This window comes from Haplochromis burtoni, unplaced genomic scaffold, assembly GCF_018398535.1.
Source record: "Haplochromis burtoni strain Fernald_Lab_line unplaced genomic scaffold, NCSU_Asbu1 Contig_13, whole genome shotgun sequence".
In the NCBI taxonomy this organism is placed as follows: Eukaryota; Metazoa; Chordata; class Actinopteri; order Cichliformes; family Cichlidae; genus Haplochromis; species Haplochromis burtoni.
In genome coordinates this window covers 2516610-2531375 of record NW_024582374.1, presented here as the reverse complement: position 1 = coordinate 2531375, position 14766 = coordinate 2516610, and the positions used below count along the sequence as shown (strand labels likewise).

Here is a 14766-nt window from a genome sequence, read left to right as displayed (position 1 = left end):
CCCGATTGCCCTCCTGTGTGTATATATAGCGCTGTCTCCTGCTTAGTGTTGGTCAGAGTTTCTCGTTTCCCTCTCAGTGGCTTTGTTGGTGTGACTCCTACTGGGTCTGACTTTATATGACTTCGTTACACTCGTATCCAGCAGTAAAGGTGTGTTTTCTGTTTACTCTATCTGCATCTGTGTGTCTGAATTTTAAATCTTAACACTTCACATCGATATACAAGCTCTGCAGACTCGTGACACCGCCCGCTTTTACTGACATCTGGATGCCAACCTAGGCCGGCTACACCTCAGCTTATTACAGTCTCTGAGCTGGATCTCTGGATGTTTATGGTTTTGGTGCCTTTTCAAGCTTTTTTTTTTCTTCAGTGCAATTATCTGGGAAATAATGACTTGCAGTCTACCAGTCTGCTAGCAACCAAAGCAATCATGAGGAGGCTTTTGGTACAGCACCCTCTTTGCAACTAATTTCACCCAGCAACAGCCAGTAACCTCCAGCAACCACTTGCCAAGCATTCAGGGAATGCCATGTTATCCCTAAAGGTTGCTGCCTGGTCTCCAGGCCTGTGTGGCTGAGGTCTTAGAGGCAAATATCAGTTGTGTGCTCATGCTGACTTTAGTGTTTTGCCAAAGTGTCTTCAAACAGACCCACAGAGGTGTAAACTCTGACGTATGGTGTGAATTGTACATCTCTGTGGGTAAATTATGAAGCATTTATACAAACACAGACTTTTCTGTGTTCTTTAGCCAAACACGGTAAACAAATGGGGTGCTGCTGCTTCTTGTCTGAATGATGATGGGATATGAAGATGAAAAACAGATGCCTATTTGTGTTTATTTGTGCACATCTGATTCAAAATTTTTTTTATTCACATACTGCATCAAAACTCTTTTCAGCATTTTCATGTTACTCATCCTGATGTTAGAAACCAGTTATGTTAAATCTTTCATTTGCCAAATCGTTTGCACGCAGGAGATTTCAGAGCTCAGACCTCGGCACACCGACACCGTGAGAAGCCACTTTCAGTCAGAGGCCAGGCCGCCACCTCTGTGTGATCTTCGGCTTGTAGAGCGTGTATGTCACATTCAGATCAAAGTATCATGAATGAAGCCCTACATTCTCAGAGCAGCAACAGAACTGCTCTAAATAGAGATTTTTAAATAGACAATAGTGTCTATAAATACCCCCCCAGATCTGCTCCATTTTGACTTTTGTGGAACTCCTGCAGTGACACATTCCTGATGAGCATGTGCTGTTATTTATTTTTAGATGCTTTGACGATGGCCTCTCACATGGGATCAGTTTCTCAGCAAAACCGTGATCAAATGGATTTCTGTCCTCACTGCACTAATAAAAGTTGTATATTGAACCCCTAACATTGTTCTGCTGTGACTGTAAGCGGCATTTTATTGTGGTAATAACTTCTTATAAAAATGTTTAATTAATCATGAATTGCTGATTATTTTCTCAATCAAATAATTGATAGTTATAGCTGAGAACCCAAAGGTACAGTTTGACGGTGTTTCTTTTATCCAAATAACCATTCCATGTTTAAGAAGCAGGAAGCTTCAAATGTTTGGGATTGTATCTGAAAAATTGCCTTTAAAGTAAAAAAGGTTGCTACTTTCTATAAAATAATTCTTTCACCAGTTAGAGACTGACGGCTGACTCTAACTGAGCCTGGTTATTCCTGAGGTTTCTTCCTGTTAAAAGGGAGTTTTTCCTCCCTACTGTTGCCAAGTGTTTGGTCATAAGGGGTCTTCTGATTGTTGGAGTATTTTCAGTATCATTGTAGAAGAGTTTCACCTTGCAATATAAAGCGTCTTCAGGTGATCTTTGTTATGATTTGGAGTTGTACTAATGTACTGTTATTGTATTATTGTAATCTGATATATTTAATCAGATTAAGAAGAGTTAAAAACAAACAAACAGGTAGACTTTTGAGTGAATGTCAAAAAGGAGTAATTTTATCCTGTTGAAATTAAAATGATGCTTTCGTCAACTGTAATTGGTGTATAAAAACTTGCTTGGCAACATGATGACATCATAAAATCTAATACAGGAAGAACCTTCAAGTTCCAAGATATATCTGCTGTATCGCAACTCCTGATTGTGTAGAAGTTGTAGAAGAAATAAACACACAGACATTTTGTCTATTACATTTAGATACACAGTTGGCAATTTTTATCTGTAGTAAAAATATATATACGTATTTATTTTCTAAAATTTAAATGTGAAACCTAAGTTTGATCATAACTGTCACCACACTGTTTGTATGTGTGTGTTTCTTCAAATTTATGACATAATTAAATATGTGTAAAAATTTGTATGACTTACCATTGACTTATTTTCAAGTGATGTCTTATGACTATGATAAATATTCATATTTTCCAAGCAATTAATATATTAAAAAACATTGTGGTTAGAAATAAAACATTTAAAGTCATAAGAATAATATAGCAGGGTAAAAAGTACAACCTATGTGTAAAAAGAAGTTGGGACAAACTGGTATTATTTAAATGTAGCTGAAGAGGAAAAAGCTGAAATTTTTTATTATTATTATTATTATTATTGTCTGGATGGATGGATCAGTATATGCTAAAAATAGGACCCTATATTCAGCTATATTTCAATAATTTCTTCCAAGAATCCCTCACATTTGATAATCCAGTACTCAGGTCACTACTCATAATTAATCATATGAACAATATATCTTTAAATGAAATTAATAAATGAAAATAAAATAAATCCAGTCTCCAAACGTGTTTTTGTCCATATTAAATTTACATATACAAAAAACCCAAACAGTGTGTTGGCGCCTTAATGAGGTGAAAGATGTGCTCCAGACCCCTTGTGACGTCTTCTTGTTAGATTTTTTTTTTTAAACTGGGACATAAAACAAGCAAGCGTGACCAAAAGCAACACCTACAGAAATGATTCTCACACCACGCTCCATAAATAATCCAAGCACATCTTCTGACAGCAGTCATGCTTTTACAGGAGTGCTGTTTCACAGGAACAGAAGAAACTGAGGAGATGTGTAATAATGGTTTTTCGCCAAACAGCGAGGAAACTTTGCAATCATCCACTGTACTTTGTGCCATGTGCATTTGTGCCTGGTTTTCACAAGTTCTAAAGGTGTGTCATGTGTGTTACTGTTTGTAATGGATATTGCTCTGCTGACGGTTTTCTTTATGATATTAAATGCTAACTTGAAGCTGTTCCTCTAATTCCCTATAACCATGCAAAACAGGTCACAAATGTAGTGTTTAATGTCTTTAAAACGGCTCAGTAGTTTCCCTAAGCAGCTTGGCTCTTGTGTTTTTTTTTAAGTCACACATTGCACGAGCAGGGGTAATCAGTGTTTTCCTTTGGGACTATTTTCTTGGCATGGTAGTGAAAATTCACAGCACAGCATTGAGTATGTGGGAGTGACTCGCACTTAACTTCAGCGCCCATGTTTATGGTCACCCTAAGCAATTTCCACATAGTAAATTTAGTATATATGGAAAACTTCATGTGGTGGTTGGAAAAAAAACATTCTCGGGCTAAAGGCTGTATATAAACGATGGAAATAGCTACTGTGCTGCCATCCACTGTCCATTTAGAAGTTTGCTGTCTTGTATTTGTTTGTTTGTTTTGCTTTTATTTTTAACACCAGATGCTTTTTTTGAAAAAGCTGAATGGCAAATGGTCTTTTTATTCAACTTCTTGCGTTTAAGAAAAATACATCATATCAACAATTTGTATAGTTTTTCATGATTTTGAGCACAATATTTATACAGACCTGCTGTACTGCTCAGTTTTTGCTTAGCTGTTGCCAAACTTTTAAACAAAAAGAATTAAACATTTGGAAAAAATAAGACATCAAATATTTAAGATGATTTCATCCTCCATATTTAGACGGTTAACATGTGAATGCATTCTCCAGAGGATTACAGCGCTGTCTTTTAAGGTAAACCTTCATCTGCACTAGGACTTTGTGAAAGCTCTGTCTCAGAGTCCACCTTAAAATGACGCGAGGTCTACTTGTGGATTTATCCTGCCAGCAGCAAATTACACATCACTCCTGGATACAAAACATCTGGACAACAAAAGGCTTGGAGGAGTATAAGCTGAGGCAGATGTGAAGAAGTGCAGCAGATGGACTGATCTCCTCATCATGAATCCAGCTCTGGTGCTGTTGGCGTTGCTGGCCTCAGTGGCGGCTCAGTCTCAAGACCATTATGACATGGGCTGGGTCAATGGCTACCGTCAGGGATTCAACTTCCAGTGTCCCCACGGTGAAGTCATCGTGGCCATCAGGAGCTACTTCAGTGAGAATGATGGCTCCGACCGCCTGTGGTCGTTTGAGTGCCAGCCCACACCTGCGGGTCTGGGGGAGCCCAGTGACTGCTGGTGGGACGACATCAACCGTGCTGGGATGGAGTGGTGGGTCCGCTAAGTCTTAATCTGTCTTTTACTTGCTTGGTGCCAACTTCTATTTGCTTTTTAAAACTTTGACAGCTGTGTGCTGAGGCATGCTGGAAGACAGTCATATGCGTCCCAGGTTTATAGTTAGATCAGAAAATGTCATTCATGTTTAAGCAGTCAGCTGTAAGTTGGCTCATAGCAGTAAATCATTTAAAGGATGTCAAGTCTGACATATGAAGATGCACAAAACCCAGTCTGCTTAACTGTTGGAGTTTACAATCTTTCTGAAAATGACATTATACTAAATGGCTTTTAAGGGCTTTAGCCAGCTACTTGCAGCAATACCAAAATAAGTGATGCACAGTGATTGAGAGCATTAGGTTGTAAATGCACTCAAGGGACAATCCCCAATGGAAACATCAGATTGCAAGCAGGAAAATCTTGTTTTTCCTCAGTGGAGCAGCTGTGGACACGCTTGGATTTGTTCTTTTATGTAATAATTATACAAGTAATGCATCCTGGAGCCAATAAGCATCACTCGGCTGTTAACTTCAGGCAAATCCAAGAGGCACAGCTTTGTTGGTTGTTGCTCCAACTAGCCCATAAATGCCACTGTTACTGGGTGGATCACTTAAACACAGCAGCAAAATCTCAGGAATAGACGTCACAGGCTCAAACTCATAGGTTTTGTCATGAACTAAAGGTGGAGATTAATGTGCAAAGCAGAGGAGCGAATATAATCCCCGTGAGGTGTGAAATCAATCAATCAACGCACCACTGAGAGTTTAAAAATGGTCCAAATTCCACAGTAAAAAGATCAGTGTATCTGTTCTCCCTGGAGTCCCAGTGCAGTTTAACGTCCACATCCAGCCGAGTTAGAAGTTAGCAAGAAGTTAGCTTGTCTATCTACAGATGATACACCAAGTTTTGATTGAAGGATTTCTAAATCAAACTGAAACACCGCGCTGAAAGAGCTTTGAATATAAACAAGGAGATTAAAAAGCAGTTTCTAAAGTTGGACATATAAGGATGTGGCCACCTGGTGGCTAGCTGCAGAGCTATAGTTAATATAAACACATTAGCACAGGGAAGATGGAGGACAAGGGTCAAACTGTTCTTAATAAAAGTTTATAATGAGGGTTCCCAATAAGCAGAGGATCAAACTTCAGCTAAGAAAACCTCTGAGACAATCCGCAGCACATGGTTAGTCATTTATATGATAGAGGAGGTTCTCAGAATAGTAAGAGTGCTGAACCTGTGAGGACAGGAAAAAAAGTATTCAGTTATGACAGAAACCACCACATAAACACTAGCCCCTGCACTTGCTCCACTTTATTTAATCAGGCATTTCTTACATTATAAGCAGATGCAACCAGCCAAACATAATTTGAAAACAGTAATTAAATTACTTTTTAAGCTGAAGTTCTTTGGACCTATAAGGTTGTCATGCTCAGAGTTAGTATGTAATAACTTTCAGCTGTTCTCAGACTTTCCACATATTTGTCCTTTCGTTATTTTCATAAAACATTGCTTTTTGTTCTGTTGTTTCATTCAGAGGAACAGATCCAGGTCCTCCTGGGTCTGTATGAATCACCATCTCACTGCAGAGCAGCCATAAGTGTTTTCCGCTGAAATTTCTGGGAACAGTGAATTTTAAAGAGCTTCGTCCAATTGTGTTCTTTAGGGATATCCGTGCATTTTGTAGGCCACATGTTTCACGTGTTTCTGAACTTTTGCAATATGCCATTCATGAAAAAAGGATTAAAAGGATCACTGCAATGCACAATAGGCTCTGACAGTAAGAATCCACTAAAGCGAAGAAGAAAATAAAATGAGTCCTTTCCAACTTGACATAAACATTTCTGACTAACTATCAGTTCCACTGAAAGGTTGATCTAATTAAAGGACTTGGGTCAACCTTTAGAAAACCGGTTTGGGTCTATGATTCAACCCGCTGTTTACACAGAGACGTCAGTCTACAATTCCCCCTCCAAACAGACCGCTTATCTGTTTCAGATGACTCTTTCTGGTTTGGACAGCAGAACACATTTGTGCTCTTTAGATTTATTTCAAGTTGAGCTTGACTGCACCCATCCCACTGATTGGTCTGCAAACACTGTGAAGGCTCTTTACCGCAGCCTCGCCTGCCCGTCGTTAACATAGCTGTCTGTTTGAATTACACCAGGGAGGACAGTAAACTGCAGGGAAACTTAGCCCCCGACTGAAAGGCTGCAGACCAGGTCCATGTTGCCATGACAAACGTCTATGCATGCTGCATGTCTTTAGCCCAAACATAAAATAGTTGGTCTTTCCACCAAACTGTCTAAATGAGTCTCATCTAAAACTGTTTCTCAGCTTTTTAACTGTTGAATATATATTAAGTAAGTGTTATTCACTTAATGACTTTTATATGTCTTTGCAGGACTTCAACATGCACCCGTAACGGCCTGGTAGCAGGTGTTCAGAGCAAGTACTTTGAGTCCACTCTTGACCGGGAATGGCAGTTTTACTGTTGCTTCTACAAACGCCGCTGTCCCTACTCCTGCATGTAGGTTTTCAGATTGGATTTCGATTTTTTTGAGTGGGGATACAAAATTCAAACAGAGAAATTGTGAACAACTTGAGGTTTTGAAGCGTCAAGCAGAAAATTTTAGACGTCATCAACTTTTTGAAACCAGACTTCACAAGTCTGGTTATAAAAGGATGTTTTATCCTCCTTCCTGACTCTAATAACGACCATAATGTGACCACAGAATTTGATCATAAAATAACGACAAAATAAAACTCGTGTTTTAGTGACTGAACCCATAAACTTGTCAGGAAAGTGCTTACTGAGCTCATTGAATAAGGGAGCTGAGTGTTATTTTCTCACGGACTTCTATACAACTGGATATCTTTTTTTAAGCCAGAGGAGTCGCCCTCTGCAGGCCATCAGAAAGAATGCAGGCTTAAGGCTCTTTAACTCACTTTCAGACCCAGTTGCTAGCCATGCCTTACATCATATCCTTCAGTATTACCTCATTTTTTTCCCAGTCAGACCACATTTAAAAAATAATCACACTGTTATAAATAGACTTTAAAATATCAAATGACACCATTAACCATTGAGATCTAGGCTAATTTTCACATAGACTTCTAGACAGTCGCACATCTTTTCTCCTGCCACCTGCTGGACATTAGACAGAATTCAGGTTTAAGCCACATTAGTCTGACTTACACCTTTTGTACAGTATATAAGATGTTACTTAGTTGGCTTTAACGATGCTGTTAGGTAAACTGTGAGCGTGGTATTAATGTTTTTATCATATTGCTACAAAACAGACTGACTCAATCAGCAAATGGTTAATAAAATTGTGATTTGCGGCTTCCTGCAGGAAAACCACTGACATTCCTGAATACTACAAAGAAGAGGGAGAGCTAGTTGTCCCAAGTTATGGATACTTTATCCGAGGTGCCCAGACCACCTTCAGTGGAGTGCTAAGGTTTGTCAAGAACATTTTTCCATGTCTAACTGCAGCTGTATGTTTATATCTCAAAATCAGACCTACGGGATCAGAATTTATTGGCACAGTGGACGAGACATGGAGGAAACGATAAAACTTGATTCACGTGTTGTGGTCACACTCACAAGATGTTCTTTCTTTCTTTCAGAGATCGGCAGTGGAAGTACATCCTGTGCAGAATGACAGACTTTGACTGTGAATTTGACAATTTATAGACATGTGAGGAGTTTTTTTTATCGGTGCATAAACATTTTTAATACATATTCACATATACATTTAAAGGTGACCTATTATGCCTTTTATTTTACTGTCTTATATCTCCTGTTCCACTGTCAGGTGCTCATATTAAACACGGCCAAAGTCACAACCCCTGTGAGCCAAATGCTCAGGGAAGATTCAAACATACCTGTATCCATCGCTTCAAACAGCCAATCGATCAGTGAAAGAGAGATAGGCGGTTGCTTTTTGGTAAAATTACCCCTCACAGTTACTGACATGAGAGGAGCATCCAATCAGAAACAGTTGGTTTAAAGGGAGGCAGCTTTTGTATAACGTTTCTGCTCATGTTCATGGACAGAGATTCTCCCTTTTTTTGTTTGATTAGACCTGAAGCTAATGTGTTTCTACAGGAAGTGCTGTAAGTTTCAAGACTCTTCATATGGGAGGAATCAGCCTGGCAACCGAGAAAACTGATCTTTAGAAAAAAAAAAACTCTTCCTTTAATCCAAATCCTGTTTTTCCGCAGCTAATGTTGCAGGTAATTGAAAATCCAAAAGATGTTTCAGGCATTTTAAATGTTTGACACCACGGCCATTGGGGCTATTCCTGTTAGCTTTATTTAAACGAGTTTAAACCAGAAAAAAACATGAGAACGAGCTGCACCAGGGCCCCGTATAAGAATAAAATATGAAGTTGGAAATAGGTCCCCTTTAAAACAGCATAATACTGATGTTAATCATAAGTGACTTGGTTCATGTTTTCATCCATATGTATAGTATACATATGTATATTTTATTTTATGCATTTTTAACCACTGTTTCTATTAGTCTGGCATGAAGAATATAAATATATCATATAAACAGTTAAAATGAACATCTCCATGGTGGTTCTGGGGGGGATTTGGGCTTCTCTGGGCTCTCTGGACAGCTTCAACCTTTTTTTGTTTGTTTGTTTGTCTGGTTACTGGATGAAGTGGAAGTCCATTGGCAGCACGTCACAAACAAAACAAAACAAAGTGAATTTGATACTCTGTTAATGGCTGTGGAAAACACAGCTCATCAGGCTCCCCTCCAAGATTTCCCGAACACGTGACTTTCATGCACATAATGGCATTCACAGAGCTGACTGAGATACTCTGCTGGTAGTAACATCGGATCAGTCATGTTGGGAGCAATGAGAGGCTCTCTCTGAGTCACTGGCGAAACAAGATTTGCATGCAATGAACGAGGTCCCACCTGCTTCCTCTGTCCATCCTTTATTAAAGTGTCTTGTCCAGTTTGGCAATTATAACCTGTACTTAAATCCATGTAACCGTGCTGTGTGAAAACCTGGATTAAAAACCTCATTTATTTAATGTGAAACTCTGTTGTGTTCAGTTTGAATTTCATTTCACCTAAAAAATATAATAAAAGGGAAATAAAAGGCTGTGACGGTGGCAACAAGAGCTTTTATTGAAACATTAAAATAACCACGTTAGTGTCTCAGAGAAAGAATAATGCAGCTACCCAGCTGTGATGACATCAGCAGCTTCTCTGGGCTTAAATTGGCTTAAGGGAGACTCCAGACTGCTTCATATCGCCATAAGCAAAAACTCAGAGGCAGATTGTTTTGATTATCTGTTCAACAGCTCACAGGGTTTTATAAAGAAAGCTGCGTTCAAGTCACACAACTGAACAAACAGATGGAAGGACCACGAGAATGAAAGTGTGCAGAGAGGTAAGAGACTGTGGAAGGTAAATCCCCCGGTAGCGCCTGTAAAGCTGATTAGTGAACAAATATCATGTTTGTTTATTTTTCGGTGACGTTGATTCCCGATGACGTCGTGGTTTTAAGGCGCCTTAAAGTCATAAAACATGACAAAGAATGCTTGACCTGAAGCGCAAAGGTTTATTCTTGTATTTGAACACAGAAAAGACAGAAAATAATGAATTTTTTTTTGTAAATATGCTTTTAACACATCATTCAGTTGAAATCCCAGAAATGTATGTTGATGAGCGCAGGATAAAGTTTCAGGGCTGAAAAATAACATTTAAGCTGTGTTAGAAACTGCAACCAAGACTCACAGTATACATGGCAACTGTATATTCCAGATAAGCAGATAAAGTAAGCATAAGACACACACCTTAAATAGAATTTAATCCCATATAGTGGAGTTAAAAAAGCCAAAACCTATTTTGTTTTTTTAAATTAAATCTTTCCTCTAAATCTTCGAATAGCACATCAGGTCCCGACGGCCTAATAAAGCATCTAGCAGCCACTTTGTCCTCGTTCTCATCTAGTTTGTTTTGGATTTCTTTACCAGCTTGACTCTCAAAATCTGTCCAAACTTCATGGAATGAGTCGGGTGAAGGTCACTGGGGTCACTGGAGTGTCTTGAAAAGAGCTGGGGCTCGAGCCAGCAGCTGTTTGTTTATGGCAGCTGCTATCGCGGAGCACGAGCCAAACGCCGCAGCCGATCACAGCTGTCCCCTGAGGCAGCGGGCGGCAGACAGCCACACGCCTGCAGCGGCCTCCCGCCCTCAGAGACCTGAAGTCCCTGTGGTGCAAGTTTCCTTCCTGAACTGAAAAAGATGGGGAGATATATTGTCTGGCTTCCTCCTCTCCACCCACCAACACGTTTTCATTACGGGCAGATGAAAAACGATTCTTTCAAAACAATACTCACACTGACTATAATTAAAGTTTATAGGAGGAGCCACAAAGCTATTAAAGTCTCCTTGCTGCAATCACTTTTTGGATACTCTATAGTTAGACACTGTATAATTAAGAACTAAGTATGCATTTGAGGCAGAAAAGGAAGAAAGAATTTTAATTCTGATGAAAACCTGATTCTGTTTTGGACAAATCCCTCAATTTTAAAACGATCACACTGTATCTCTGCTCCCTTTTATGACCACACTTGCGGGCATAAATCTGGATTTATGGTATGTAATATGGTAATGTATTACATGGAAGAACATTATATAAAAGATAAATGGAAACAGCTGCTGTACAGCTTTGCATGACAAAACAGTAGGTAGGGTTAGTGTAGTCACCTAAACATTAAACTTAAAACTAAAGTGTGGAAAAAATGAAATAAAAGACAAAAAAACGAAAACTAAACTGAAATTATATTGTGCACTTGTCGTGTGTCATGTCATTTGCCGCTTTTGCAACCTGGCCCCAGATAAGTGGAAGAAAATGGATGAACAATGAGACAGTGCAGCACCTCCATATGAAGGAAAAATAAGAATAAATAATAAGTAAACGGAAAAGTTTAAACAATGACGATAGCGCCTAGCAGGGAGAGTTGAGGAGCTAATCAGAACTCTTGTTTTAATGGACATCTTGAACCATTTGCCAGACAGGAGCAGCTGGAACGGGGTTAGGGTTAGTGAGGATACAGACTGATCACTGCAAACTGCAGAGGTGGAGCTGGTTTTCTCCCCTCAGTTTCCTGAAGTAAAAGATGTGTTGTTGAGCAGCCAAAGTTGTGTTGGAGCCCCAGGACAGTTGTTCTCCTTTCCCTCTTCTTATAAGCAAACTCCATGTTGGGGATGAGGCTTGTATTAAAAGCAGGATTGTAGTCAATAGAAAGCATGCAGACATTCGTGTTCTTAAGATCCAGGTGCTTCAGTGCTGTGTGCACCTGATCTCCCTGTAAGCAAACTGATAGCGTTCAAATAAAGTTGGTATAATACTTGAAGGTTTCCTGATCAGTCTCTCAGACTGATGTTGTTTCAGTTGTTCACCTTAAAGTTGAAATTAGTTTTCGAGGCCGGCTGTGTGGGGTCGCTCAGTCTGAATCAAATATTCAATAAAGCATAAAGTAAACCTATTTCTAATCTTAGCGTTAGAAAATGGATAGTTTCCTTTATGCTGAATGTCAACGGTAACTGTTGGGATGAAGAGAGGCGCTCACATGTATTCAAAATGATCGATCACAAGAGCACTTAACCATAATGCCTGTTTCATCAAACACCAAACACTTCTGTGAATAAAAGAGCGCATGGGATGATTGTACTCAAATCTGAGTGCCTCTTTCTCTCTGCTCAGAATTTAAAGCCAACTGGTGCCGGAGTTCATTAGCTGTGAAGCTGAAAGAGTTGAATAACAGACTGAGTGGCTACTGCATTCATGCTGGAAATCCTTTTGAAAATTGTTCTCAGTCTTCACAAACAGTGCGCGGAGTGTAAAGCTGGGTAAACACTTATTCAGAGCTGGCGTATTTGTCTCGACTGTTGTCTGGTGTTAATACATATGAAGACCAATTAAAATGTTCCAGAGCAAACCACCTAGACTGATGCCCAGCATGTTGCAGGAAAGCTGACAATATCTTGATGCATGCTCAATCATGCAGGTAAATAAACCAAAAAGGTTGATTCTGATCATCTCAACGTAGCGTTTTCATTGGGAGAAACGTTTCGTCACCCATCCAAGTGACTTCTTCAGTCTCAGCTGACTGCAGGTTTCCCCAATCTCATAAACACTACATTTGCACAAATAGTTCCTTGATCATTAATATGGAAATTGCTATGACCATTGATCAACAACCACTGATCAGTGACCATGAGTCCCATTCACAGAGAGTTGGGGAACGGCTGCAATCACAGCATTTTAATGTGGCGAAAGATGTACCCTTAGGCCCCCTCCTCCATTCAGAGATGGTCTTTCCCTTTTCACTTAAATGGCCTCCTTGACTCCGCACTCAAACCAGCGTTCCTCCTTGTCCAGGATGTGTACATCCTAATCATTGAAAGAGTGTCCACTGGCCTGTAGGTGTAAATAGACTGCAGAGTCCTGGCCTGACATGTTAGCTCTTCTGTGTTGTGCCATCCGCTTCGCCAGAGGTTGTTTGGTTTCTCCGATCATGGCAATCCTGATGGCACTTAACAGCAAACACTACCTTACTCTGTTTGTGTCGGGGGACCCGATCCTTGGGGTTGACCCATTTTTGGCGCAGCGTGTTTTGGGGTTTAAAAGCCACGGAGACGCGGAGTTTAGAAAAAAGGGTCTGAACTGTTCCGATACTCCTGACACATACAGGATCACTATGGGTTTTCGCTTAGGCAGCAGTTGTCCTTCTCTCCTGGATCAGCTTTATTTAGGCGCCTTCTCAGCTTTGACAAATGTCCAGCTGGGATAACCATATTTACTCAGGGCCTTCTTGATGGGATGTTCGTCTGCTTCCCTGGTGTTGTAGGATCCCGATTGACACCCAGTTTGTGCTCCAGTGGATGATGAGAGTCAAACCTTAAATACTGATTGGTGTGCGTAGGTTTATGGTACCCATCAAAGCTGACAATGAACTAAAATCTGAGAAAATATACCTCATTTCAACTTAATTCCCTCTCATATCATTACAGTCCAGGGTTCTGAGACTGAATTAATATTCCAAAACAGGTTCCTAGTGAAAAAAGTGAGTTTCTGCTTTCTGTGTTTACTTTGCTGTTTTTCTGGATCATGCTCACATAGGCCTCCTTCTTTGCATGATAGAGCTTTAGCCTGCATTTCTCAACAGTGAGCTGGTTTCACAGACACTGATTTCTGGAAGTGTTCGTGAGCCCATGCACAGAATCTGTCATCTGTTTTTAAAGCAGCACTGCCTGAGGGCCTGAAAATCCAAGGCATCGAATACTGATGTTTGGCCTTGTCCCTTGTGCACACAGATTTCTCTAAATTGTCCGAATCTGGACAATATTATGTTCTGCATTTTAAATAAGACAATAAGATACTCAAAGTATTCACAAGGAACATTATTCGGAAACTGCTGCACAATTTGTAAATCCTTGTTTTCCCATCTCCACTTCTGAGATGCTCTGACTCAATAAGATGCTCTTTTTATACTCAGTCATGTTGCTGAACTGTTGTTAATTAACCTAATTAGGTACAAAATGTTCCTCCAGCTGTTTCTTTTTAATACTGCTTACTTTTCCAGCCTTTCATTTCCCCCCTCCCGGATTTTTTTGAGACGTGTCACTGCCATCAAACTCAAAATGAGCTAATATTTTAAATAAAACAGTAAAAGGTCACAGCCCAAAGTTGAACATGTTTTCTATTTTCTGCTGTGAATAAATAGGAGTTTATGACATCTCAGGATTTTTTCTCACACTGGGAAAAAACCCCACAGTACATCTAAAACTAACTCAAATCAAATGTTCTCAGGCAGCAAAGAAGTGAGCGGCTTTGTTTGGCTGTTCAGGGATAGACCAAGTGTGCGAGTACCATGCAGCGCGACCCTGACCCAGCTCCAGGGCTTGCACAGCTAGCCTGTTTACTTTAGGGAGCCTCTGCTCGCTCCCACCGCTCTCACTCGAGGGCAAAAACAGCTGCCTGGATTCACGTCTGACGATAAGAGGTTCCACAGCGCCATCTGAACACAACTCATATTGAACGAGTCTTTATTACAGAACTGCACCAGTTTTCTGAGAACACATAAATCGTAAAGGTGTTTAGTGTGTATGTACAGGGCAGGGGCCAGTTGGAAGCCATTTAAAGGGTCAGTTCAATCAAAAATATTGATCCATGTGAATTCAGCTTAAATCCAAAACGTGTGGTGGAGTAAATTCTATATGCAGTGCTCAGAGGATTAAAAATGGCATTTAAAAGAATAATTAAACAGGAAGAATCTTTTGCAGAAACATTCTCATT

At 39.9% G+C, this 14766-nt stretch overlaps 1 protein-coding gene across 1 annotated transcript; it reads left to right on the top strand.

Annotated features, from left to right (window-relative positions):
- The first annotated feature begins 4070 nt into the window (after window positions 1-4070).
- Window positions 4071-9497, top strand: dpt (dermatopontin). Its single transcript, XM_005919719.3, has 4 exons — window positions 4071-4432; window positions 6837-6962; window positions 7789-7896; window positions 8066-9497. Exons 1-4 carry the CDS (start codon window positions 4164-4166, stop codon window positions 8130-8132), a joined length of 570 nt encoding a protein of 189 aa, XP_005919781.1. The 5' UTR covers window positions 4071-4163; the 3' UTR covers window positions 8133-9497.
- Window positions 9498-14766: the final 5269 nt, after the last annotated feature.